Source organism: Gadus macrocephalus, chromosome 15 (assembly GCF_031168955.1).
Source record: "Gadus macrocephalus chromosome 15, ASM3116895v1".
NCBI classification, from domain to species: domain Eukaryota; kingdom Metazoa; phylum Chordata; class Actinopteri; order Gadiformes; family Gadidae; genus Gadus; species Gadus macrocephalus.
The window spans coordinates 6,658,072-6,681,409 of NC_082396.1; the positions used below are offsets into that span (position 1 = coordinate 6,658,072).

The window sequence follows — 23,338 nt, forward strand, 5'->3', positions numbered from 1 at the left end:
AGCATCATAGCATTTCTAGCTTTAGCTAACTTCCAATGTCCGTCCATAGAGGGGCCGTTAAAATAACATACATAAAAACATACGAGGAACAGCCTATCCATTCATCCACCTCTGTTCTACCATTCATACATCTATACATTCATCCATCCATCCATATATGCAACAACATGTTTACATACTAGCCAACCATTCCCTAATCTAGTCCTGTACATTGCGACTGCATCATACCACGATCCATTCACGATCGAATGACCCCCTCCCTGAGAGTCTCTCAGGCTGTGAGGGAGGGCCAGTATGAGCCGAGTATGAGTCACAGCTCACGCTGCAGCTCTGCTTCTGCTTCTGCGGGCCCAGGTTTTGGTTTCCATGAACCATTAACTGTACATTTCTGTAGCTAGCGTGCCACCCGTCGCTGCACAGAGCTATACGGAGCACATCAGAGCTCTGCTCTCTGAATAAATAATACCTGGGCGTTCACCACGGGTCGCTTGTACTCTATTCGTCTTAATGTTTGCCGAAGCTGGACTGAAGAGGAGGAGGCAAAATGACGACTTATATGTTCAATAAGTCGAACCTGATGTGAAAAAAAGAACAACCCATGTTAAATAATATAACTGAACTTGGTGAAAACCAGTCGGATACTTGCAAATATAATTTCTACTTGAAAGGAGGTTTTGTTTGTTGCGACAGGGGTCGACCAACTGTAAACATGTGTGACCGGGACGATAGACGTCTCCACAACCCTGAGCTGCTCCGGTGCAACTCTTTTGTACCGCGGTTCTCTGTCTGTCTCTCTTCTCTCTCTCTAGAGGAAAGCCTCACAGCACACAACCCCAAACTAGGTTCTGTCACCACTCCCCTATCCCACTGCCTCTGCATCACACCATTAAGAACAGAGGTAGGTAGCTGGGGATGTGCTTTATTATAACATCATAGAGCAGAATAAAACACTCCATGTATTCAACCACTTAACACTGGCTGAACCCAGAAGAACCCAGTAGAACAGAAACCAGTAGAACCCAATATAACCCAGCAGAACAGAACCAAGTAGAAACTAACCCAGTAGAACAGAATGCAGCAGAACAGAACTCAGTAGAACCCGGTTTAACAGAACCCGGTTGAACAGAACCCAGTAGAACAGAACCCAGCAGAACAGAACCCAGCAGAACCCAATATAACCCAGCAGAACAGAACCCGGTTGAACAGAACCCAGTAGAACAGAACCCAGCAGAACAGAACCCAGCAGAACAGAACCCAGCAGAACAGAACCCAGCAGAACAGAACCCAGCAGAACCCAGGAGACCACAGTAGAACCCAGCAGGCACTCAACACAGCTGTGTTCCTTGCACCACTTGCATCATTTCCACCTGCATTCTGACATGCATGTAATTTCCTGTGCACTGATGTGCAGGGCAACTTAGAGAGCAGGGATGTGAGAACCAACAATGTTTCCACTCTCCCTGAAACTAAAAACCAAACAACACCACGGCCATCTCTTCCATCAGATAACATTCTAGAAATATGTTGCATGCTACAGGGACGAGCTCTGTAAATAATGTATAAGTCTTTAAGTAGGGGAAGCCAGGAGGCAAGGTCAGAACATCTTGTTGGACGGGATGGAAAACAAGACAGCTCCTTTCAACAGCCGAACCCAGACATTGTTCTATCAAACTACCTGTGAGGCAACAACACTGACCATGATTAGAGTATCATCTTCTCTCTCTCCCCCTATCTCCCTCACTCCCTCTCTCTCTATTTGCTGTAATTTAGTATTCTTTCTATCTATTATCCATCCATCCATCCTTCTATCGATTTATTGAGATTACTGCAGAGTAAAAATCCGGTTTTCGGTCCAATGTCAGGTCACTGGAAACTCCAGGCCTCACTGGGAACTGTCAGCCTCACTGGGAACTGTCAGCCTCACTGGGAACTCTCAGCCTCACTGGAAACTCTCGGCCTCACTGGGGACTGTCGGCCTCACTGGGGACTGTCGGTCTCACTGGGGACTCTCAGCCTCACTGGAAACTCTCAGCCTCAATGGGGACTCTCGGCCTCAATGGGGACTCTCGGCCTCACTGGAAACTCTCAGCCTCACTGGAAACTCTCAGCCTCAATGGGGACTCTCGGCCTCAATGGGGACTCTCGGCCTCACTGGGGACTCTCGGCCTCAATGGGGACTCTCGGCCTCACTGGGGACTCCCGGCCTCACTGGGGACTGTCAGCCTCACTGGGGACTCCCGGCCTCACTGGGGACTGTCAGCCTCACTGGGGACTCCCGGCCTCACTGGGGACTCTCGGCCTCACTGGGGACTCTCGGCCTCACTGGGGACTCTCGGCCTCACTGGGGACTCTCGGCCTCAATGGGGACTCTCGGCCTCACTGGGGACTCTCAGCCTCACTGGGGACTCTCGGCCTCACTGGGGACTCTCGGCCTCACTGGGGACTCTCGGCCTCACTGGGGACTCTCGGCCTCAATGGGGACTCTCGGCCTCACTGGGGACTCCCGGCCTCAATGGGGACTCTCGGCCTTACTGGGGACTGTCGGCCTCACTGGGGACTCTCGGCCTCACTGGGGACTCTCGGCCTCAATGGGGACTCTCGGCCTCACTGGGGACTCTCGGCCTCACTGGGGACTCTCGGCCTCACTGGGGACTCTCGGCCTCACTGGGGACTCTCGGCCTCAATGGGGACTCTCGGCCTCACTGGGGACTCTCAGCCTCACTGGGGACTCTCGGCCTCACTGGGGACTCTCGGCCTCACTGGGGACTCTCGGCCTCACTGGGGACTCTCGGCCTCAATGGGGACTCTCGGCCTCACTGGGGACTCCCGGCCTCAATGGGGACTCTCGGCCTTACTGGGGACTGTCGGCCTCACTGGGGACTCTCGGCCTCACTGGGGACTCTCGGCCTCAATGGGGACTCTCGGCCTCACTGGGGACTCTCGGCCTTACTGGGGACTCTCGGCCTTACTGGGGACTCTCGGCCTCAATGGAAACTCTCGGCCTCAGTAGAAACTGTCGGCTTCACGAGCGACGCCTGCGTGATGGTTTGAAGACGAAGGGCCGACATGTGACCATGAGAGCCTTCTCTACTCTCCTAACCACAGTGAGCTGCGACCCCGACCACAGCCTCCTTACTTCCTCTGTGCACCTGTCCCAGGCACGAGGCAACGCGCTATGGTGGAAATCTTTTTCTACGGTCATGTAAGAGTTGAAGGAGTTCACTGTCGACTCCCAAGTGAGTACAGCGCATAAAGTGGATACATCTTTAGTGATTACTTTTATGTTTGCTATAGCTTTCTGCTAAATCTTAAATACATTGCACTTTCTAAAAAGCTTTTTTAACTTTGCCTTTATTTTCTATTTTAATACTAAAATGCCTTTTTAACTTTCTATTTTACCCATTTCTTTGCATATATTTTTCTTTTACTTATCTATTATTTTATTTTATTGTATGACAATGTTTATATGTGAAGCACTTTGAGTCTGCCTTGTGTATGAAGAGTGCTATATAAATAAAGTTGCCTTGCCTTGCATTGAATACCTCCGTAATGAACACAGGGAATACCTCACTGGAGGATACATCCTAGTGCATACGTCTAGAGAAAGCGTCTTTAGTGAACACAGCCCTAAGGAACACACCCCTAGTGAATACAGTCAATAGAGCCCGAGTGAAAACCGCCCTAGTGAATATGGTGAATACAGCCCTAGTAAAAACAACCCTAGGGAAAACATCCCCAGAGAATATGGTGAATACAGCCCAAGTGAAAACCAACCTAGTGGATTCAGCCCTAGTGGATTCAGCCCTATTGAATACTGCCCTAGTGAATACAGTGAATACAGCCCTAGTGAATACAGTGAATACAGCCCTAGTGAATACAGTGAATACTGCCCTAGTGAATACAGTGAATACTGCCCTAGTGAATACAGTGAATACTGCCCTAGTGAATACAGTGAATACAGCCCTAGTGAATACAGTGAATACAGCCCTAGTGAATACAGTGAATACTGCCCTAGTGAATACAGTGAATACTGCCCTAGTGAATACAGTGAATACTGCCCTAGTGAATACAGTGAATACTGCCCTAGTGAATACAGTGAATACTGCCCTAGTGAATACAGTGAATACTGCCCTAGTGAATACAGTGAATACTGCCCTAGTGAATACAGTGAATACTGCCCTAGTGAATACAGTGACTACAGCCCTATAGTGAATACAGTGACTACAGCCCTGGTGAAAAGCCTCCAGTAATGAGTCTGATTTTGGGGCTGTCTCTATCCCCCCCCCCCATGCGGACTCAGCAGCAGTGATCCCTCCAGGTCTATCTTTAGACGTGGTCACTCTGGGCTGATAGCAGGGGAGACCCCCAGAGGTGTTCTGCAGAGGAGACCCCCAGAGGTGTTCTGCAGAGGAGACCCCCAGAGGTGTTCTGCAGAGGAGACCCCCAGAGGTGTTCTGCAGAGGAGACCCCCAGAGGTGTTCTGCAGAGGAGACCCCCAGAGGTGTTCTGCAGAGGAGACCCCCAGAGGTGTTCTGCAGAGGAGACCCCCAGAGGTGTTCTGCAGAGGACACCCCCAGAGGTGTTCTGCAGAGGAGACCCCCAGAGGTGTTCTGCAGAGGAGACCCCCAGAGGTGTTCTGCAGAGGAGACCCCCAGAGGTGTTCTGCAGAGGAGACCCCCAGAGGTGTTCTGCAGAGGAGACCCCCAGAGGTGTTCTGCAGAGGAGACCCCCAGAGGTGTTCTGCAGAGGAGACCCCCAGAGGTGCTCTGCAGCCTGGACCCCCGGGGCTCGAGACGCTGTGTGTCTGTTTCCTCAGGGGGAAACAAACACCTCACCCTCAAGCACACACTGTGCACACACTCACACCGTGATCACTCTCTCACCGTGATCCCTCACAGCGTGTGAGTGGGTTTGTGTCAGAGATAGATAGAGCGATGTATAGTGAGTGAGTGAGTGAGTGAGTGAGTGAGTGAGTGAGTGAGTGAGTGAGTGAGTGAGTGAGTGAGTGAGAGAGAGAGAGAGGAAGTGGGACATGTGAGTGTGCTTTTTGGGGGATTGAAATATAGATAGAAATAGATGTATAGAGAGATAGAGATACATAGATAGAGAGAGAGAGAATGATTGGCGCAACCTAATATGGGCAATGGCCACTACTAGGATGTGGAAACGAGATCCAACACGCGCCCTGCAGAGCCGCGGCCCTGCACTGAACATGCACGCACACGTCGCGAGAACCCAACACCCGCCAAGGTGTGTTTCATCATTCATCTCCACGACGTCGCGCGCGCACGCGCACGCGCACACACACACACCAACTCACATACGCACACACACAAGCACACCTACACTTATACAAACACACACGCACTCACACATACGCCGACGCAACCACACGCACGCACAAACCCACACGCACACGCACACGCACGCACGCACACACACACACACACACACACACACACACACACACACACACACACACACACACACACACACACACACACACACACACACACACACAACATGCATCCCATCCAACTTGCCGTAGCGTGCTGGCTCGCCCTCCACCGGCCGCGGCCGTCCTCCGCCGCCTCTCCTCCGGTACCCGGGGCCGCATGCTCCGCTGCCGAGCCCGGGTCCGAGTCCTCCGCGTCCTCCCCGTCCTCCAGCTCCTCTCCTTCCTCTTCCTCCTCCTCCTCCTCCTCCTCCTCCTTCTCCTCCTCGTGCCGCTCTGTCTTCGCGCGCTTGGCGGCTCTCTCGCCGTACTCGCCGTCCTGGAGCTTATCCCCGCGCGCTGCCTCCAGCATCCCAGACATCACGACGACTGTTACGCCGAACCTCTATGGTGCCGCAGGTTCGAGACCCGAACCGCGGATTGGCTGCGGACGATGCGGCAGCGGAGTCGGAGGAGGGATGGTGGTGCGTGCGTGGTTGACGAACGTCGGCGCGCGTCAAGGAGCAGATCAGGGCTCGAGCTTCTTCTGTAGTGGCGCAGCAAAGGACGCGCGCTCTCTCTCTCTCTCTCTCTCTCTCTCTCTCTCTCTCTCTCTCTCTCTCTCTCTCTCTCTCTCTCTCTCTCTCTCTCTCTACCCACTGTCTGTGTGTGTGTGTGTGTGTGTGTGTGTGTGTGTGTGTGTGTGTGTGTGTGTGTGTGTGTGTGTGTCTCTCTCTCTCTCTCTCTCTCTCTCTCTCTCTCTCTCTCTCTCTCTCTCTCTCTCTCTCTCTCTCTCTCTCTCTCTCTCTCTCTCTCTCTCTCTCTCTCTCTCTCTCTCTCTCTCTCTCTCTCTCTCTCTGTATCATCTACTACATGTGCACTCGCGCGCGCACTATCCAGTCAGTGATTTCTGTGCTGACGGAGTGCCAGCCTAGATCCCGCCCATGAAGCCTGTGATTGGTCAGTCAGCTCTTGACTCTTGTTTGATTGGTAGGGGGTTCGTTTTGGGAATTCAACAGAAAGCTGCAGAATTCTGCTGAGAGAGAGAGAGAGAGAGAGAGAGAGAGAGAGAGAGAGAGAGAGAGAGAGAGAGAGAGAGAGAGAGAGAGAGAGAGAGAGAGAGAGAGAGAGAGAGAGAGAGAGAGAGGGGGGGGGGGGGTATAAATAGATGCTGGTGTATGGGGCCTAGTTCTTCCCGAGTGAGGGAGGAGAAATGAAACGTTCTGACTGCGGGCTGATCTGCTCTCCCGAAGTCGATGCATCCTCCTCAAATTGACAAATGGTTTTATTCAGTAGAACCCAGCAGAACAGAACTCAGTAGAACAGAATCCAACAGAACATAACCCAGTAGAACAGAACCCAGCAGAACCGAATCCAACATAATGGAACCCAGTAGAACAGAACCCGAACAGAACTCAGTAGAACTCAGTATAACCCAGCAGAACAGAAATCAGTAGAAAATAACCCAGTAGACCAAAGTAGAACCCAGCAGAAGGCAGCTGTGTCCCTTGCAACACCTTGCTCCATTTCCACCTGCAGTTTGACATAAATGTAATTTCCTGTGTGCTGATGTGGAGGGCAACTTAGAGAGAGAGAGAGAGAGAGAGAGAGAGAGAGAGAGAGAGAGATGATCAATCATACAAAGGACGTTGTCAGTCTTGTTGCATCGCAGCAAGTCGCTGCAAGTTTTATGTTGTTTACGTATTGTTAATGGTTATGCATAGTATCTGGTATACATACTACTCTATCTGATTAGTTTATTATAGATAATTTAGCATCTCGTATACAGACATGATTTAGTTTAGATTAGAGCTGTCAAGCGATTAAAATATTTAATCGTGATTAATCGCATTAATGTCATAGTTAACTCACGATTAATCGCAAATTCTTTTTCTATGCTAAATATCCCTTGATTTTTTTGTCCCATAATTCTTCTCATTTTAATTCTCTTATCAACATGGTGAAGTGCATCGGCTTGCCTCGTGCAAATGATTTTTTATTGATAACAACTTTGGCATATACTGATCAAAACAGGACGATACAAAAAAAGAGCCTATAGTGCAATTAAACGACTGCTTTGAACAAATTTCATTTGAACAGAGCAGTCAGGCTACTGCTTCTTTGTTTTGAGCCAAAGAAAAAAAAAAATTTTTTTTAACGCCGTTAAAATTGGTTTGCGTTAACGCCGTTAATAACGCGTTTAACTGACAGCTCTAGTTTAGATAGATAATGTAGCATCTCCTGACAGACTACTTTATTATAGGCTGTCATGATGCGGCTTGGCTACTAGAGGGCACCAATGGGGTTGTAAAATAATGTTACAGGCACGGCTTATTGCCCCGCACCCCTCCTACATAAAAACATATCGACATTGAAAATAGTTTTGTTGTCATTTAGGCCTATCAGATATCTTACAAATACATTTGATATTATTCTTGTTTCAATTTCTTCAGGTCTAGGATGACGTGTTTTTCTGGGGAAAAAGGAACTTGATTTTGCCTCACTTCCTCCGAAAGAAATCCATGCCAAAGGTTCCTCCTTGCATAAATACATCTTGATAAATTCCACTTTAAAAGGAAAGCACAGACAATCGGTGAGGCAAACACAACACCCATGTAGGTGCAGAATGTCTTGGAAGTGAGATCGAGACATACGTAGTCTCTTTTATATGAATCAGGGCATTCAGGTTTACTGAATTTAGTAGATAATATACTATAAATATAGCCCTACAGTAAGTGTTAATTAAAAGGTCACCAATGGGTCAAGGACCCTCGGGAGGGAGAGAGAACTGGGGTCTCTTTTAGATTCAATAAATAAATTGATAAATTGAAAGAATATCATCGTCAGTTGCATAAAATAACCCCTAATAAAACAGATCAGATGACGAACGTTACACAGCACTAAGACGTTGATTCAAACAACACAAAGCTGGTTTCTTGGGTTCAGCGGAAGCAGCATCCATATGAATCATCATGGCAACGACCGACAACGTTGCATCAACTGACAAACTGAACATCATTCACTGACTGAAGATTAGCTGAAAAAAACAAATTATTATTGCTAGAAATTATATCAAAGTCATTAAATTGCAGATACTATCTTAAAATGTTGAATTTTCCACTGAGAATAAAACAAATGCCATCCACTCGAAATTCTGACGTTTTGCTGTTTCTTCGAGCAGTCAACAGAGGGCGCTGGAACCAGCGAACGGGCACATGGGTATTTTTCGGGGAAGGCAGTGGCTCAGGAAGTAGGGCGGGTTGGCTGGTAATCAGAAGGTTGCTGGTTCGATCCCCACCTCCTCTTAGCTTAGTGTCAAGGTGTCCCTGAGCAAGACACCTACTCCTGATGATCTGGCTGCCGCCTTTTATGGTTGACAACGCCGTCAATGTGTGCATGAATGGGTGAATGTTAAACAATATTGTACAGCGCTTTGAATGGCTACTGGTTGGAAAAGTGCTAAGTCGATTTACCATTTGGGGTCATATTGAGAAACAAAACTATTCTTTAAAGGTCCCATGGCATGCTACTTTATGGATGCTTTTTAAAGGTGTTACTGGGCCCCTAATACAGTACTTGAAGACGTTCAAGAAATTCAGCCTTGGTGCAGAATTACAGCCACTACGAGCCAGTCCCAGAATGAGGTTTCGACAAAAAAGCTTTTCGTGCCGTTTTTTAGAGGCGGGTCCAGGTGGAGGGTGGGGGTTTGGCCCTGAGCAGCTTGCGGCCACGGTACCATGTGCTCTGTTTACAGAGGATGTATTGCAATGGCGAGGCGCACCCAGCTTTTGGCCGTGTTCTGTAAATATTCTGGATAGCTCCGGCGTCCTGGAGCTCTATATCTAAATAATATCATATTATACATAGATATCTTTATCATTTAATATATTTTATCAGGGCCAAAAGCTGTGTGTGCCTCCAGACGATGTTATGAATCTCAAACGACTGCGTCGGGTTCTCCGACGCCTCTGTACATCAATAGGGGGCAGACTGAAGTAGACTGAACCGCGACATGGGGGAGAAAGGGATTGTTGCCCTCGATTGTTGACCGCGACTGTCTCCCCCGCCGGAGCCCCACTGCCCGCTGTTAAGGCACCACCGCCTCAGCAGAAGGCAGCGGGGCTCCGGCAGGAGACATTGCGGGCAACAATCCCTTTCTCCTTCATTTCGCGATTCATGTATTTCAAGGAGTCCCTTCCCCCAATTCCTTCTCAACCATGGCTGAGATAACCCTCCACTTCCACATCAATCTGAAGTAGACTGCACCGCGACATGGAGGAGAAAGGGATTGTTGCCCGCGATTGTTGACCGCGATCGTCTCCCGCCGGAGCCCCGCTGCCCGCTGCCGCAACACATTCTCACTCCGAGCGCGTCGATATTTGACGATAAATTCATAGTGACTTTGGCTTCAGCTTCTGACGCAAAAGGGTAACGGCTAACGGCTAACTATGCAAAATGTGCCAAATACAGAAATGACCATGTCCAAATACTGAGGGACAATGTGGAGGGACTGCTGGAGGCATCCCAAGGGGTGGATGAAGTTACAAAGAAGATGACTGACTTGGTGGCCGTCAGCCGTGGTTTGTCAGCAGCGTGGCCTGAATTCAAACAGGCATTCATCCGTTTGATTTGCAGAGGTACTGTTTCCATTCTGCATGTTTGAATATTGCTCAGTGTAACACAGAAGTAATCTAACGTAGTATTACAATTAGTGTTTAAGCAATTGTTTCGATTTTTTTTTAATTTTGACTATTTGTCTTTAAGTGACAATTAAGGATTTAGAAAAATGAAAAAAAACTTGAAAACAGAAATTATTTCAGGCAGTAATACAGTGAGTCGAGAATCCAGACATTTTTTTCAAGAAATATTGCTTTGAAAAACTCTATTCTGTTCAACCAGAACACTTGGTCTTTTTCTGTTGGAACGTAACAACCTATATGACCTTTTCAAATTTAAATGGTCATCAGTAATCAAACTTTATTGTGTGTTAACTTCACGGGTGGCAAAAGTACACTTTTAATAATTAAGTTGAGTACAGATACTTGTGTATAAGAAATACTTGGTTAAAAATAGAAATACTGATTCAACTTTTAAACTTGTACTTGCATAAGTACAGAGCCTTCAAAGTTCAGGCACTGAAATTTAGTATAAGTACTGTAACCCTGTAAAAGACGTCTCTGGCTCCATATGCATATATTTTATTAAAGCAAAATATAAATGATGCCAAAATAGACATCAACATTTGTTGCCTTGGCAGAAGCTGCTTCTCAAAAGTCTGACTCTCATTTCTGTTTCCAATGTAATGTGAGAGCTCTAAATTCTACTAATAATTATTCAATAAAACTATCTTAAGTTATGATCCCAGTACCTGAATTTCATAATGGAACAGTATTTTTTCTAAATTGCCAGTTCATTTTTCTGAAGTTTCAATCTCAAATCAATATCAAGATTTAAAAAGTATGTCCTTTTTTTTTTTGCTAGAATGACTCATCCGATGTTCTCATCCTGCTGCCGGACCCTGGTGGGGTGTAAATTCTGCGTGGATGAATGGAAGAAGACGTCAGATCACTGCCTCAAGTGCATGAATGGGTGAATGTTAAACAATATTGTACAGCGCTTTGAATGGCTACTGGTTGGAAAAGTGCTAAGTCGATTTACCATTTGGGGTCATATTGAGAAACAAAACTATTCTTTAAAGGTCCCATGGCATGCTACTTTATGGATGCTTTTTAAAGGTGTTAGTGGGCCCCTAATACAGTACTTGAAGACGTTCAAGAAATTCAGCCTTGGTGCAGAATTACAGCCACTACGAGCCAGTCCCAGAATGAGGTTTCAACAAAAAAGCTTTTCGTGCCGTTTTTTAGAGGCGGGTCCAGGTGGAGGGTGGGGGTTTGGCCCTGAGCAGCTTGCGGCCACGGTAACATGTGTACCATGTACCATGTTCTAATGTTGCGTTGTTAATGTGTTAGACAGTGTTATTTGATGTTTTGTTAACCTGATTCCTCTCCCACTCTGTTCAAATAAAAGTGTGCTACTGCTGCAAAATCTCTCTTTTCTTTTGTCTTTTTCTTTTCTTTAATGTGTTCGGAAATTACTTTTAAGGATGTTAACTAGATTTTATAAATGGCCTAAACACATCAAATTTGTTTATACCCTATAGCCTACCGTTTGACTATCCGAATTCTATAAGAATGTCCTCTGTGCAACAATTCATGTAGTCAGTCAATGATCAAACTAGTAGCATGAATATGAATTACAGTCCGAGCTGGTTAGGCGAGGCAAGGCAATTTTATTTGTGTAGCCCGTTTTTACAAACAGTTTGTCTCCAAGGGCTTTACATAGCATGAGCATCATAACAACATCCTCTTCCCTTAAGAGGGGGAAAATTGCTGTTGGTGCAGAGGGAAGGAGCTGTGGAGAATCTGTGGCAACCCAGAGAGACTGCGAGATGCCGAGGCCAAACTACAAGATGCGAAAGGTGAGGGGGGGGGGGGGGGGGCTCTACTTAAATTTAGTTATAGTGTCTGCCTCTCTGAGAGCTGGTTCCACAGTAAAGGAGCACAGTAACTGAAGGCTCTACTTCCCAGTCTGTTTTTAGAGATACTGGGAGTCACTAACAGACCTGCATTCTGGGAGCCAATAAAAACATTTGATAACTCATAATAATAATAATGACTCATGTCGTAGTAAAGCCCTCAGGTCTACTCTGCATGTATTAACTGTGGCTAAACATCAACTGCACTGAAGTCATAATAACTTCATAAGTTCTCATTTTCAAATGATTATGAGTACTATTATTGTTATTTGAAGCCGTGTCAGTCTTGACTGTGGGTGGTGTGGTCCTCTGTGTCTGCTAGTGTCTATAATACAGTAATATTTTTATCGACATTATCAAACGGAAGAACTTTTATTTTGATGAGCAGAGGGCAATGAAGCAGACTAGCCCATAAGAGGACCCGCCCTCCGACGGAAACCAGATATTGAGTGGTAAATTTGTTTTGTTAAGTAAGAACCAAAAAACGAATAAACAAGCAGAACTTTTGATTTTCGTTTTTTTTACAAAACCAAAAAACAAATAAACGAGAATCCGTGTATGGTTTGTTCTTTGAATATTACAATTTAAAACAAAATCAGAAAAAACAATTAACAGAGTCGTTTTTTGTTTCTTTGGATTTGGTGTTGAAACGGAAAAAGGGCAAAGGAATAAACTAATAAACTATCTGTTTTTTTAAATCAAAACGGGGAAAACTGAATAATCCATTTGCTTGTTGTTTGTGTGATATTTTTATAAAACCGCAATGAATGCCGGGAAAAGGGCACGCGGTTTAAAAGAAAATACATATAAAGATGTTTCAAACGTTCCAACGAGTCTCTTTCATTCTACAATGGCCAGCTTTATTGTTTTCCGTGGGAGCCGGCGACTTAGTCTGCGAGTGGACGATCTGAAACTAAATCGGAAACTAGATTTCTTCTTCGAAGGTTGTGCTCCACACAGAACCTCCGCACCATCATAACGGAGCACCAGATTGCTTTAGAGCGGTCCTGATCGCGTCGTGTGTCGTTCCAATGTCAAATAGTTCACAAATAAAATCACCATAAGGTTCAAGTGCGGCCATAACTAAGGCTAAATATAATTAGTCTATTGCTGGTTTAGGTGGTTGGCTCTTTTTTCTTTGCTGCGTTCTGCCTTCTGGTGTAGCCTATAACTATAAATGTATCTATTTTTGTTTTTGTTTTCTGTTTCGGGTTTAAAAAACCAACACACAGTGACAGGGCCGACGGACTGCGGGGGAAAGTGAGGCAGTCGTGGGGGGGCCCAAGGCAGAGGGGGGGCCCATGGCAATAAAGTAAAAAAATAAATAAAAAATCATCATTTCAAATTATCCACCAGCCCATAGTGTTAGGAGTCGCACACGGCCACGTCTCCCCCCCCCCCCCCCCCGTCAACAATCGTTCTCTACCCTTTACCCCCTCCCCCCCCCGTCAACAATTCAGTGCAGGGGGCTGGTAGGGGGAATTCGGGGGGGGGGTACCTCTTGTATACAGGGCCCAGGATTTGGTGCAACGGCCCTGCACAGTGATACTGCGGTAAGGTTGCTCTCTAGACCAGGAGGAGGACGAGATCGGCCGCCTCCTTCTGGGACAACCCAAACCTCCCATGGGAACGCCCCTTGGCTCTTGGTTACTTTGTACAGTAACGCAAACTTCCCACTGTCACATGAACGCCCCCTGGCTCTTCGTCACCTTGTACACCAACGCAAACTTCCAACTGGGACGTCAACGCCCCCTGGCTTTTCGTTACTTTGTACGCCAAGGCAAACTTCCCACTGTGACATCAACACCACCTGGCTTTTCATTACTTTGGACACCAACGCAAACTTCCCACTGTCACATGAATGCCCCCTGGCTCCTCGTTACTTTGTAAACCAACTCAGCGTTGACTTCCTTGTGTTTGCAGACCACGTGACAGTTTCACCGAACCGGTGTGAAGACCCAGCGGGAGGTACGGAGATGACGCAGGTGACCACCGAACCGTTCGGGGACGTCGACGAGGGTTCCGTGGAGAAGTGGGTCCTGCGGTCCTCCCTCGTCACGGTGGAAGTCCTCACCCTCGGTTGCATCATCAGATCGATCCGTTGCTCGGACAGGAAGGGAAGGGTGGATGACGTGGTCCAGGGGTACGACCACCTGGAAGGTACATGACAGGAAGGGACGGCGGGATGACTCGGTGCATGGGTACGATCCACCTGTATACAGCTACAGCTGTTTATCATCGCTACCCGCTGGGTTTGAACTCGGTAAAGTAGCGGTACATTATCCCAGGGAAGAGTTGTACATTACGTAGACTGACTCCCTGCCTGTTCGGTAGGGTGTAGTGTTGGGGCTACGCCTAATTTCCACTGGGGACGTAAGCGCCGCGGTCACCGCTGCTGATCGCTGCCACTCAATGAAACCGTCCCCACCGGGCGCGCTTCTGAACGTCTCAGCAGCGTCCCAGCCAGGAGGCGCTATCATTCCGTATCACTTCTATTTTTGACGCGAGCCGTTGCTGAACCGCGTCAATTTCAACAGAGCAGATCGAGCCGGGCAATAAGTGAAAAAGTAAAAGCCATAGAGCATCAGGTCAATTTTCAAAATAAAATATATACTCAGCTCATGTAGCCTATCACAACTTCACATCAACATTACGTCATGACCGGTGGCACCAGGTCAGCAGTCAATCAATCAAAGGGTCTCAGAGGGTCAGCAACATGGACAACGAGAGACTGATTGTCGAAGTGGAGCAACATAAAATAATTTATGAAATAAATCATGATTTTTATGAGGACAATGTCAGAAAGGACAAAGGCTTGCATTTAATTGCAGTAATTTTGGGAGTGGAAGGTGAGTACATTAGGTTTAGGGTTATCGCGTGATCTCGTGATCTCGCGTCAATACGGCTGGCTCGCAAGGCAGCGCTACGCTGCCGTTACGCCTCGTGCCCACTGCACCGTCAGTCAACGGACGTGGGAAGGCGTGGCTGACGGATGGGGGAGTAGTCTTTGCAGAGGCAACCGTCAGCCAATCAAATCGCTTCGCCGGGTTCTTCCCGCTTCTTCCTGCTTGTTGCGAGATGACCCGCTTTCCCGCTTTCCAGTATCGTCAGAGCCCGAGTCGCGTCACAGTGCTTAAATTTGCATACGCGATCTGATTGGATGACGGATCCGTCGCGGCCGAAAAAGTTGAACATTTTTCAACTTTTTGACGGTGGCGAACGCTCCAAGTCAACGGACGGATCCACAATGCATTGCGCGACCGTCCCCATTCAAAGTCAATGGGCAACGGACAACTGACGGAGGTAGTGGGCACGGGGCGTTACGCGCCGGGTGGGGATTGACGCAGGGCAGAGTTCGCAGCCGTTCCGCGGCGCGTACGTACCCGGTGGAAATCAGGCGTCTGTATAAAAGATGATGGTCTAGCTCCTCCCCATCCTGACAGGTGATGGTCTAGCTCCTCCCCAACCAGGCAGGTGAAGTCTAGGGCTATGTAAATTGTAGACTGTTTGTGAAGTAGTAATAACAGTAGTAACTAAAAAAAACAAACAAAAAAACACCAGCTCAAATACTTTAAATATCTGTGTGAAAAATCCCTCATTTTAATATGAGCCACTTACGGAATAATAACTGTCGGCTGCTGTATAGTATCGACTGTAAAGGGTGCGGCCCTGATGGGGTGTTCTCTGGCTCCAGGCTACGCCTCCGACCGGCGGTACTTCGGCGCGCTGGTGGGCCGTGTGGCCAACAGGATCGCCGGGGGTCGATTTGTGGTGGACGGGGTGGAGTATCGGCTGGCCGTCAACAACGGGCCCAACGCCCTGCACGGCGGGCTCAGGGGCTTCAACAAGGTCTGTAGTACGACGCCCCGATGACGCTCTGTGTTGTCTCGTGGTGGCCTCGTTGCTCGCTACTCTACCAGCCTCACTGAGTTCTGTTATCTGTTAATGAAGGCACAAAATGAGAAGTCTTCCCCTGGCCAAAGGTCAGACTGTTGCTAGCTCCTCATCAACTACAAAAACAAAGCCAATCTTAAAGGCGACATGTTATACCACCAGGTGTGAGTGTGATAAGCCTTACAAGCTGTTTCGAGAAAAATCGGCCCCATATGACATCACTAGTGGGCGTGTCAACCTAGATCTGTGCTGGATAGATCAGTCTACCAGCCTACCCAGTGGACTGAGGTAAACGTTGCTCATCTATGCAGCACAGATCTAGGTGGACACGCCCACTAGTGATGTGGAGCAGATTTTCGAAACGGCTTGTGAGGGTAATCGCACTCACACCTGGTGGTATAATAGGTCCCCTTTAAGTGTAAAGTACAAGGTGCAAAAACTAGACCAACAGATCTCCCACCTGTCTCCCCTCTCCCCTCTCTCCCCCCTCCCCCCTCTCCCCTGGAACCAAAACAGAGCTGGGACCTTGAGCCTTGCTGAAATCAGAGTTAACATGTTAGTGTTCACTGGACTTTGACACGAGGAGGAGCCAGTGGAAGAGCTGCTGTGAGTGCATCCTCCCCCTGTGAAGGGGGGGGATGCAACTTTGTTTCAATCACTTTATAAGTTGTGTAAACCCCAGTTTGAGCAGGAGAGCTTCTATCCAGGAGGTTCAAAAAGGTCTTAGTTATTTTGCATGAGCAACACATTGGGTTGCCTAAGGAGTGAGTGTGAGGGGCGTGGTCAAACAGCGTCAGAACGTCCCCGTCGCTTTAGCGATGGTGCCCAGACAGAGACCTGCACCACTCTGTGTCTGAGCCCTAATGTCTTTACAAAAAAGTTCCCCCTTTAAGAGAACCTCACGTTGGTCGTACTCGTTGACCTGAACCACGTGTGTTCAGTGTGTAGTGCTGGAGGACAGTCCTGGAGCCCAGCTTTCCCCAGGTGTGTGTGTGTGTGTGTGTGTGTGTGTGTGTGTGTGTGTGTGTGTGTGTGTGTGTGTGTGTGTGTGTTTACTAAGACTCTCTCTCCTCCAGGCCGTCTGGCGGGCAGAGAGGGTTGAAGACGGCGTGTGTTTGAGGCACACCAGTCCAGACGGAGATCAGGGCTACCCAGGAGAAGCGCAGGTCGCTGTCACCTACACCCTGAAGGTACAGGCGCTGTCACCTACACACTCCAGGTACAGGCGCTGTCACCTACACACTGCAGGTACAGGCGCTGTCACCTACATCCTGTAGGAACAGGAAGTACAGGCGGTTTTGGTTCCTGGGGCTCTGAGGAACCATTTAAGGGTTCACTGATGGCTCTAGTTTATGTTTTTCTTTCTGATGAACAGACGCCATCTTTCAAACCATTCTAGGTCTGACTTGAAACTTGCAGCATGATCCATGTTTCGTATTTATTTATTATGATCACCGGTTGCTTTAATTCCTTTCTAAATGTCGCTACTTTAATTGTACATTTCATTTACCCTTGTATATTTTTTATTGAATTTGCATAGTTTTTGTAGATTTATAGTAGTTCTAATGTTTTCAGCTCTTCTCATACCGTCCTGCAACTAATAGAACGCCTTGATAGAAACCAATAGAAGGCCCTGATAGGAACCAATAGAAGACCCTGGTATAAACTAATAGAAGGTCCTGATAGAGACCAATAGAAGGCCCTGATAGAGACCAATAGAAGGCCCTGGTATAAACCAATAGAAGGCCCTGATAGAGACCAATAGAAGGCCCTGATAGAAACCAATAGAAGACCCTGGTATAAACCAATAGAAGGCCCTGATAGAGACCAATATAAGGCCCTGGTATAAACCAATAGAAGGCCCTGATAGAAGCCAATAGAAGGCCCTGGTATAAACCAATAGAAGGCCCTGATAGGAACCAATAGAAGACCCTGGTATAAACTAATAGAAGGTCCTGATAGAGACCAATAGAAGGCCCTGATAGAGACCAATAGAAGGCCCTGGTATAAACCAATAGAAGGCCCTGATAGAGACCAATAGAAGGCCCTGGTATAAACCAATAGAAGGCCCTGATAGAAGCCAATAGAAGCTGCTGCTGTTCAGGAACACGTGGGCAGAGGTCCATGTGTTCAGGGAACGTTCTCGAGCCAATAGCCCTGAAGTTGAGCTGTGTTGAAATCCCTGGTGAAGGGAGGATCGCTGAGGAGCCGGTACCAGGCCAGCACCTCCAGAACCAGCCCCATCAACCTCACCAACCACTCCTACTTCAACCTGGCGGGCCAGGTGAGTGACGCGGTCCTGCAGATCTCCTGCAGGTGTCTCTCTCTGTCAGCCGTCCCTCGTCTCAGCGCCGGATGCTTACAGTCGATAGTTAAAAGCACACTAACCACTGACCTCACGAGGCCTTTGGTCGCATGATCCTACCGGTGTCCTTGAGCAAGCAAACATGCAGAGGCTAGCCAGGCTGAGATGCAGAACGCTAGGTTCCAAGTCCCTGGGGGCTTTGGGGCCGATGTGTGATGAGTGAACGACGTCGGATCATTTCCATTTATTTATTTGCACAAAATGTACTGATGGTTTACTGACGGTGTAATGACCTTACTGCCGGTGTACTGACGGTGTTCTGACCTATACAAGACATATATCCTTTAGTATAAATGATGATACAGGAAGTGATGAACACTGATAGGGTAACGCACACACACTAGGTACAGGAAGTAAGGAAAAACTAATAGAGGGACGCAAACACAATAAAGGAGGTAAGGAACACTGATAAAGGAACACACACACGATATAGGAAGTAAGGAACACTGATAGAGGAACACACACACACACACACACAATACAGGAAGTAAGGAACATTGATAGAGCAACACACAGAAGATACAGGAAGTAAGGAACACTGATAGAGGAACACACACAATACAGGAAGTAAGGAACACTGATGGAGCAACACACAGAAGATACAGGAACTAAGGAACACGGATAGTAGCCTGGCTAACGCCAGACCTCATCTCATTCTACATTGAGATGAGGTCTGGGAACCACACATTCATTTTCTCGTATTTGAGGTGTGGTTTACGATTGCCCGGAGCCGTTTATTGGGCACTACGAATGTCTATCGTATGAGTCCGTACGTAGCTCATAGCCAATTGTATCAATCATACCAGATGACGTATGTAGAGCGACAGAAATTCGATGAGGAAGAAGACGATGGGTGTGTCGCATAGACGTCGTCATCGTCTCGCCGTCTGTCCCCGTTCTGTGATTGGTTCCCCATCTCAGGCGAAAATCGGATCCATGGAATCCAGGCTGCCTAGCAGCGCGAAATGAAATCGCGCGCAAGGCATCATGGGTATACCCAGGCTACACTGATAGAGGAGCATGGTAGAGAAACTGAGAGCTCTTTGACGCGTGTTTCCTCACCGGCTGTCCGTCTTGTCCCGCAGGCCGTAGAAAACGTCTATGACCACGAGGTGTCCATCCAGGCCCAGTCCTACCTGCCTGTGGACGGGACCTCCATTCCTACAGGTCAGACGGACCCCACAGCCGCCGCACACCCACTCCAAGTGAAGGAGGAGGGTGGGATGAGATGGTCCCTCGTTCATCCCCGATGGGGAGCTCAGGGGTCACAGCAGAGAGCAAACGACAGCAATATAAAACAGAGAAAAACTAGTTTAACAATTGAATGAATGAATAGGGAAGATATAACGATGGTTCTGGGATTGATTCAAAAGGACAGTCTACCTGTAGGCCTGCCTGCTGCCCCTCCCCCTACCTCCCTGATGCCCCTCCCCCTACCTCCCTGATGCCCCTCCCCCTACCTCCAAGACGCCCCTCCCCCTACCTCCCTGATCCCCCTCCCCCCTACCTCCCTGACGCCCCTCCCCCGACCTCCCTGATGCCCCTCCCCCTACCTCCAAGACGCCCCTCCCCCTACCTCCCTGATGCCTCTCCCCCCTACCTCCCTGATGCCCCTCCACCTACCTCCCTGACGCCCCTTCCCCCTACCTCCCTGACGCCCCCTCCCCCCTACCTCCCTGATGCCCCTCCACCTACCTCGCTGATGCCCCTCCCCCTACCTCCCTGATGCCCCTCCCCCTACCTCCGTGACGCCCCTCCCCCTACCTCTGTGACGCCCCTCCCCCTACCTCCGTGACGCCCCTCCCCCTACCTCCCTGATGCCCCTCCCCCTACCTCCCTGACGCCCCTCCCCCTACCTGCAGGCCTCCCTGACGCTGGATGCATCCACCTCTTTCAACTGAAATGATTAATGTCGACAAACTGAAGCTCTTGTTCCCATCCCTCCTCTGGTTGGGCGGGGCCCCCTGTTATGTTTCATCGTCTGAGTGACGAGTACCACACTAAAGAGGACGCTTGATCTTAGCCCTGAATCCCCCTGTTACCAGAGGGCTAACGAACCAAGTTACCAACGATATAATAGAGGCCATCGTCAAATGACTCCGGAAGTCGATACAAACCCATCTCCTCCTCTCCTTCTTCCTCCTCCTCCTCTCCTCCTATCCTTCTCTCTTCCTCTCCTCCTCTCGTCTCTCAGGTGAGGTGAGAGCTGTGGAGGGCTCACCCTTTGACCTCCGGAAACCAGATCTGATTGGCTCTCTGCTCAAGCCCCTCCCAGGCCCAGGGTTCGATCACAACTTCTGTTTAGCCTCTCCAGGGGACCCATGGGCCCTCAGACCCGCTGCCAGGTGAACGTCAGCTCATGTGGGGTCCTTCTCCTCCTCCTCATTTCCTCCTCCTCCTCCTCCTTTCGTCTCAGCTCCTCACCTCCTGACCTCATCTCCTCATCCTGCTACTCCTAATTTCTTCCTCCTCCTCCTCATACTCCTACTCCTCATTTCCTCCTCCCTACCTTCTACCCCTCCTCCTAATTTCCTTCTCCTCCTCCCCCTCCTTATTTCCTCCTCCTCCTCCTTCTCCTCCCTCTCCTCCTCCTCGTCCTCCTCCCCCCCCTCCTTATTTCCTCCCCCTCCTTACATCTTTGGTCCTCACCTCCTGATCTCTACTCTCTTCTTTCCACCTCCTGACCTTATCATCTCCTCCTCATCTCTCTTCTTTCCTCCTCCTCCTCCTCCTCCTCCTCCTCCTCATCTCAGCTCCTAAGCTCCTGACCTCATCTCCTCCTCATCTCTCCTCCTCCCCTCACCTCCGGACCTCATAGGGTGTGTCATCCAGAGAGTGGGCGCGTCCTGGAGGTTTCCACCAGCCAACCAGGTGTCCAGTTCTACACGGCCAACTTCCTGGATGGCTCTGTGGTGGGGAAGGGAGGTTCCCGCTACGCCAAACACAGCTCCTTCTGCCTGGAGACGCAGAGCTGGCCTGACGCCATCAACAAGGTACGTCTGAACGCCCGCAGCATCGAGGTCTTCGCCGCCACCGAGACCACTTCCACACTAACTCTTAGGGCTGCTCCATTATGGAAAAAATCATAATCACAATTACTTTGGTCAATATTTAAAAAGAAACGTTTCTACCTGATCAAAATGTGATTAATTGCACAGCCCTACTATCTTCTGTACCTTACTTAAAGCGTGGAAGCATTTGGGGATAGAATAAAGAAGAGAATTGCTGTACAGAGATACTCCATTCATCGATAATTTAAAGCCTGTCCAACGATGGTATATTTATCTTCATGGTCTAGTAGTGGGACCTGTTTATACAAGTGGTTTGCACACGTCCAAACCAAAACTAACACTAACAGTAGTACTACATATACTCCTGTAGTACTACTTCACATACTGCAGTATGTGTAGCACTACTAATCATACTCCTGCAGTACTACTAGGCATACTGTAGTACTACTACACATACTGCAGTATGTGTAGCACTACTAATAGTATTGTATTGCAGTGTGTAGTAGTACTACTACATATACTCCTGCAGTACTACTAGGCATACTGTAGTACTACTACACATACTGCAGCACTACTACACATACTCCTGCAGTATCAGGTCAGTATGCGTTCATAATGAAGAATTGACTAAACGGTCATGTGTTCATAATGAAGATAAGGGTCTAAACCCTCATGTGTTTATAACGAAGAAGTGAACAGTGACTTAACGGTCATGTGTTCCTGAGGATGATTAGTGTTTAAACCCTCACGTGTTAATCAAGAAGAAAGGTCAGAGATTCCAACCTCATGGGTTCATAATGAAGAAGTGAAGAGTGACTTAACCCTGATGTGTTCATAATGAAGTAGTGAACAGTGATTAAACCCTGATGTGTTCATCAGCCCTCCTTCCCCTCATGTCTGCTGCGTCCCGGGGAGGAGTATCTCCACGAGACCACCTTCAGCTTCTCCACCGTCTGAACCAGACGACCTCCGACCTTTGACCTGACTCCTGACCTCGACCTGGGCGACCTCCAGAGTCTCCATCAGTGACCTGGAGACATCTTGGTTTTCTCCTCAGTACTAAATCATCATGATGAACAAGATTTTCAAGTTGACCGGCATTATGACAGTCTATACGTATATATCTGAAGTTGATTAGCATCGTCTCAACATTCATGTCTAATTTTATATACATTTTACATTATTGAGAAAATATTAAATTATATGCATATGTAATGTAATTATTTATATTTTCTCCAGGGGCTGCTGCACCCCCTATCTCCCTCTACATTTGGCGAGCCAGCCATTAGTGTTCTAACTCAGCCTACCGATAACACGACAGAGAGCAGGGACCTCTGTAAAGGGTTAGAGATATGGCAGAGTCGATGGGACAGAGGTCAAATGGGAAGGACTCTATGTAGTGTGAATATGGTAAGAGTAGGCAGGAGGGAATGAGTCGATTTGTATCTTAATTCCTGGTAGGGATAATTGTAAGTATACAGTGTAATGTATAATAAAATGGAGAACATGTTTTATTAAATTCTTCATTATATCATGAGTTGACGGAAATATTCAGCGATAGGGTCAGAGAGATTGCCCACAGGCCCCTCCCACCTGTGGGCACTATCACCCTTTGATATCAAACTATCATACCGGCATGTAGCCCTATTCTAGTAGTACCCCCAAATGAAATTATTAACCCCAAAGAATCATATCACCCTTTAAAATAAACACTGAAGGACTTTACTGGAATTCTGGGTACCAGATCCTATAGCTGTCCATAGCTGTCCATCACAGGTGAACAGGTACTAAATGAGCCCACCGATGGCATCACCGATGCCATCGGTGGTTTATATTTTGGTCCTATTTTTTCGAAGAGGGAGAAATGTCAGTAGGTGCTACATTGTGGTGTTGCCGTTACTGTAGAATAGACCAATTCAACATCTAGAATAAGAATAATAGAATAACCTTTTTTGTCATTGCACAAGACCAAAATTTTGTTTGAGCAGTCCTCCAGTTGCACAGTTATATAAATATAAATATGAGAAAATCTAAAAAACAACAATATCAACAATAACGGCAATATATATGTATATATAAATAAAAAATATATATGAATA

At 47.9% G+C, this 23,338-nt stretch overlaps 2 protein-coding genes across 2 annotated transcripts in view; one reads left to right on the plus strand and one right to left on the minus strand.

Annotated features, from left to right (window-relative positions):
• LOC132473199 (heterogeneous nuclear ribonucleoprotein L-like) overlaps positions 1 to 6,297 on the minus strand; it is a 26,325-nt gene extending 20,028 nt beyond the window's left edge. The window contains exon 1 of the mRNA XM_060073215.1: positions 5,544 to 6,297. Coding sequence (XP_059929198.1) covers positions 5,544 to 5,816 — 273 coding nt within the window. The 5' untranslated portion in view covers positions 5,817 to 6,297. The remainder of the gene's footprint in view (positions 1 to 5,543) is intronic.
• Positions 6,298 to 13,753: 7,456 nt separating this feature from the next.
• galm (galactose mutarotase) lies at positions 13,754 to 22,750 on the plus strand. Its single transcript, XM_060073217.1, has 8 exons — positions 13,754 to 14,129; positions 15,664 to 15,818; positions 16,940 to 17,053; positions 18,055 to 18,147; positions 19,314 to 19,395; positions 20,423 to 20,573; positions 21,047 to 21,221; positions 22,119 to 22,750. Exons 1-8 carry the CDS (start codon positions 13,946 to 13,948, stop codon positions 22,194 to 22,196), a joined length of 1,032 nt encoding a protein of 343 aa, XP_059929200.1. The 5' UTR covers positions 13,754 to 13,945; the 3' UTR covers positions 22,197 to 22,750.
• The last annotated feature ends 588 nt before the right edge of the window (positions 22,751 to 23,338 follow it).